This window comes from Pteropus vampyrus, unplaced genomic scaffold (assembly GCF_000151845.1).
Source record: "Pteropus vampyrus isolate Shadow unplaced genomic scaffold, Pvam_2.0 Scaffold168, whole genome shotgun sequence".
Taxonomy (NCBI): Eukaryota; Metazoa; Chordata; class Mammalia; order Chiroptera; family Pteropodidae; genus Pteropus; species Pteropus vampyrus.
In genome coordinates this window covers 224,386-228,637 of record NW_011888949.1, presented here as the reverse complement: position 1 = coordinate 228,637, position 4,252 = coordinate 224,386, and the positions used below count along the sequence as shown (strand labels likewise).

Here is a 4,252-nt window from a genome sequence, read left to right as displayed (position 1 = left end):
CCTCCCCGCCCCCCAGCGTGTGTCTGCGGGGTTCCCGCAGGGCGTGTGGTGGACGCATTGCGGGGTGGGGGGCCGGGTGTGGTGGGCGCATTGCGGGGTCGGGGGGCCGGGTGTGGTGGACGCATTACGGGGTCGGGGGGCCGGGTGTGGTGGGCGCATTGCGGGGTGGGGGGCCGGGGCCGTGGAGGTGGGGGGCGCATGGGACCCTTACCTGCCGGTGGAGCCAGGCGTCACTTTCATCCTCGTGTTTCTGAAAGGAAACATGAGCACTGGAGAGCGAGCTACGGGCAAGCCGCACGCCCGTGGCCAGCAGTGCGGACACCATTAGCCTTCCGTGCTCGTCACTCTGCTGTCTCGTGCTGTGACTCAGGGCCAAACCCCAGGGCCCCAGAACGGGAAACGTCACTCACTCTCTCGGCACTAGGGACAAACCACGGCACAGAGGAATCCTTTGGGAGGTGGGGCACTTTTATGATTTGGTGGCCGTGCCTGACCGGGCACGTGCCTGTCTAAGGCAGACCGCAGGTGCTACCCCGTCTTAGATTCGTGTGTGTGTGCACGTGTGTGTACACGTGTGTGTATGCGCACACGTGCGAACTTTCCGGTTCATGACTCTGAGTAAACCGAAATATTGAGGAGTTTAAAAAATATGTTCGAACAGCAGATCTCACAGAGCCGTGTAGAGCGATGCGTAAGAGGTGTGGCCAGTCGCACGATGACCACGTCCCAGGGCGCCGTGGGCCTGTCCCTGGTGCTGGCCTGGCCTCTGGACGCCCCAGGGCAGTGCCGGCGCTGGAGCGTCTGCTGCTGCCACTCGCGGCGTGAGGGGCCCGGCTAAGCGAATCACGAGCGATGCCCGCACTCGGCTGCGTGTCCGTTCTCTCCTCCCGTCCCCTCAGGTAAGCCCGTCGGAGAACCCCGGAAACTGCTCTAAATCAGACACAACCCGGGCAAGTCGCCGACCCCGCAGATGGTGACATTCTGAGTACCAGACCCCACCACGCACCGTGACACCACCCTGAGGCAGCACAGTGACAGCCGCTGCTTTGGGCCTCCCCAGCCACAGCAAAGCCGACTTGCAAGCCTCTCTCCCCAGATGGGAAATAAAAATGTAGGGTCAAAAAGTAGTTTCTGAAAGACCTGCCTGAATGTATTAATCGACTTTGATTTCTTTTTACCCAATGCCAGGCGATGCGCCTGTCAGGGGTGGACGCGTGGGGACGCTCGGGCCTGCAGGGCGGTGGCCGGGAGCCCGCGGGTCCTCACCTCGCCGTGCGCTCTGCCCGGCCCGTCTGTAATTGTCGCCCGCTCCGTGCCCCCTCCGTGCGTTCTTTTCCTTCCTCCCCCACCTCTGCCTCCTCTACTGCCGGAGCCCTCGGAGCAGGGCTGACCTGGCCGGTGACTTTCAGAGACCGGCCGACCCGTCCAGGGGGCCGACCGGCTGTGGGGCGGGTGGAGGACAGAGCCGCTCGCGCGGGCAAGCCGGGGGTGTGGGCTGCACCCCAGGACCGGGGGCCTCGGGCCAGCCCCTAACCCTCTGTGAGCACCAACTGGACAATGAGGAGAAGGCTCGTTGGGAAGTAGCAGTGGGCACGGGTGACTGGGCGTGACACATCCGTGACCCGCCCAGCACCTGCTGGGAGGCCCAGAGCTGAACATCCTGTGGCTGCACTAAAGTTTCCCACCAGGTGGCGCCAAAGCAGAGACGTGGACGCAGGCGGCTGCCTTGAGGAGCACGGGACAAAGCTGAGTGTCAGCAGGGACCGAGCCCGAAGGCAGGAGGACGGCCAGATACTGCCCCCGGGGCTCCCTGCTATGGGGTCCCCCCCAGCCCCGTACCTTGGTGCAGACGCCGGTGGTGGCGTCACAGAGGGTGAGGATGGACACGTTCTGCGCCCGGCTCAGCCAGTTCACGGCGACCTTGGTGCTGGTGGCCCACTTCACCATGGTGATGTAGTACTCCCTGAAAACACACACACACACACACACATACTCGTGCATGCACAGGGCGAGCAGCTGTGCAGGCCCGCGGGCCACAGGCGGGCACGGCCCAGCCCCGGGCCCGGGGCCTGTGGCCGGGCGGGTCTCGGTGGACACAGGGCTGCTCAGGAACACGCACTGGTCACGAACTCGCTGGAGACCGTGTCCCTAACACGTGCCGGAATCAGCCACCCAGCCGTGTTCCTTCCGAGCTGCTCCCTCAGGAGCTGCGTGTGAAGGGCGTGTGGCCCGACACACAGCTGTCCCTCTGCCTCAGTCCTCCTGTCACCGCCTGGGGCGAAGGCGCAGTCACGTGCGGGGGCAATGAGGGGGTCCCGTGAGGGCCGGCCACACCGAGGAGGGCTACTCCTGGGAGGAGTGACCGCCCCGGACGTCCCCTAGCGGACTCCACAGCCCTGCGCCTCGGGCGAACTCGGTTTGACAGCCAGGTGTCCCACGCCTGCTTTTCATCCTCACCCGAAGGGACCGCAGCGTGGGCCTGCCCTAAACTTAGCACGAGGGCGTCTGGTAATTCACGCAACTACCCAGAACCTTGCAAAAATGGGCATTTTAGCAGAAAAAGTACATTGAAGAAGAAGAAGGAAATGTCAGGAAAATAAGTGCACAAGAATATCCTCAGATGAATTCGAAGACAGTTCCAGAGGCAGCTCCATCGCCCGCCCCTCCTGTGTCTGTGACGAGATCTGTTGCTGAGGATGGTCGCTTTGTGGCCTCACAAGGTCCTTTGTCCCCGAGGACGGCAGGATACTCACCAGACACTTCCTAGCGAGCTGAGAAGGGACCTTAGCATATCCAGCGACAACGTTCAACAGAAAGGCCTAAATAACTAGGCGCTTTGAACTAAGCTTCGGTTATTACCCCGAAAACGAACAGGGCCGTTACCCGTTTTTCCTAACTTCGTGTAAGCCGGGAGCGCGTGGCGAACAGGGCGGCGAAGGCCTCTGACCCCGGCCATCGGCTCCCACGTGGCCGGGAGGGCAGGCCGGGAGGGCAGGCCGGCCCACGGCTCTTGGCAGCCTGGGCGAATCTACCGAGGACGTGGGTGGTGAGTCATCCAGGCGTAACCAACGCCTGCGATTTCCAGCCTTCTCCGTTTCTGCGACCTTTGAAACACTTCTCACGTCATCTGCTCAGCCAGCCCGCGGGCCCTGGGGCATCTGGACGCGTGCGTGTACAGCACCTGCTTTGTCACCCGCCCTCTCGTGGCCCCCACTCTGACTGGTCACATGTCCTTTCGGCAACATCCTCTGGGTCCTGCTTTGCTGCCTGCTTCGCCGCCCGAAGGCTCTGAGACATTCGTAAGGATGCGGTGTGATCATCTGCCTGAATACTCGGAGGCACGAAAACACATATGCAGCTTTAGTCCTTAGAAGTAACTCAAGGTCTGTGCCCACCCCTTGCTTCACATGTAAGACCGTTTATTTTAATTATGCCATAAATGGCCTGTGGGTCCGTGCGGACAGAAGTGGATGACAGACCAAGAGCTCAAAGGCTGTGGGATGGACATGAGCTCATTCCTGTCTCCTTGGGCCATGAGTGAGACCTGCCTGATGCCGACGTTCGTGACAAGGGCGTGGCGTGTGAGGTCCTGGTGACAAGCCACACTCACTCTACCGGCAACTATATATCACTGAGACGAAGCCAGGGAAGAAAATGTCAGGTCTCTGGGGGTGACAGTTTTCCCCACGGCCTCTGCACTGCACGGATGCCCTATTTTTGTCTCTTTCACTGAACAAGGCCATTCGTCCTGTGCCTCTTCCCAGGTTCCACGTCGTCCTTCGGCGCACACGATCTTCACGGAAGCCAAACGCGGAAGAGAAAATCATTCTGACCCTTGTTCAAATGCGAAGGCGGACGGACCTCAGCACTGTTGCCGTCGGCGTGGAGACCACCGCCCGGCCAGGCAGAGGGGGCAGCGGGCTCAGCTCAGGACGCAGGGAGGAAAGCCGTCATCAAGGGACGCGATAATGTAACATAAAAGCTGCTTCGGGTCAATATGTCCTCGCCTTACAAACACTTAGTCACTCTTACGCAGATTAAAAACAAAAGGCGGCACACGTGACAAATGAAACGGAAAGATAAGTTTTAAGAAAACAAACACAAATATGCTCTGTTTCTGGAACCAGAGATGAACCGTGGTAAGGTTTGCAAAGTGACCGTCGGTTTGGGAAGCACCGAGTCGACCGCGTTTAAGCCGCACGAGGGCAGAGCGCCCGGCACAGGCCTTCGCGCACGGTTCGCACCTCAGGTC

At 60.8% G+C, this 4,252-nt stretch overlaps 1 protein-coding gene across 1 annotated transcript in view; it reads right to left on the bottom strand.

Annotated features, from left to right (window-relative positions):
• DPP6 (dipeptidyl peptidase like 6) overlaps positions 1-4,252 on the bottom strand; it is a 115,682-nt gene that overhangs the window by 47,954 nt on the left and 63,476 nt on the right. Inside the window, exons 6-7 of the mRNA XM_023536731.1 lie at positions 1,840-1,963; positions 212-250 (exon numbers count right to left, since the gene is read on the bottom strand). Of these exons, the coding sequence (XP_023392499.1) occupies positions 212-250; positions 1,840-1,963 (163 nt within the window). The remainder of the gene's footprint in view (positions 1-211; positions 251-1,839; positions 1,964-4,252) is intronic.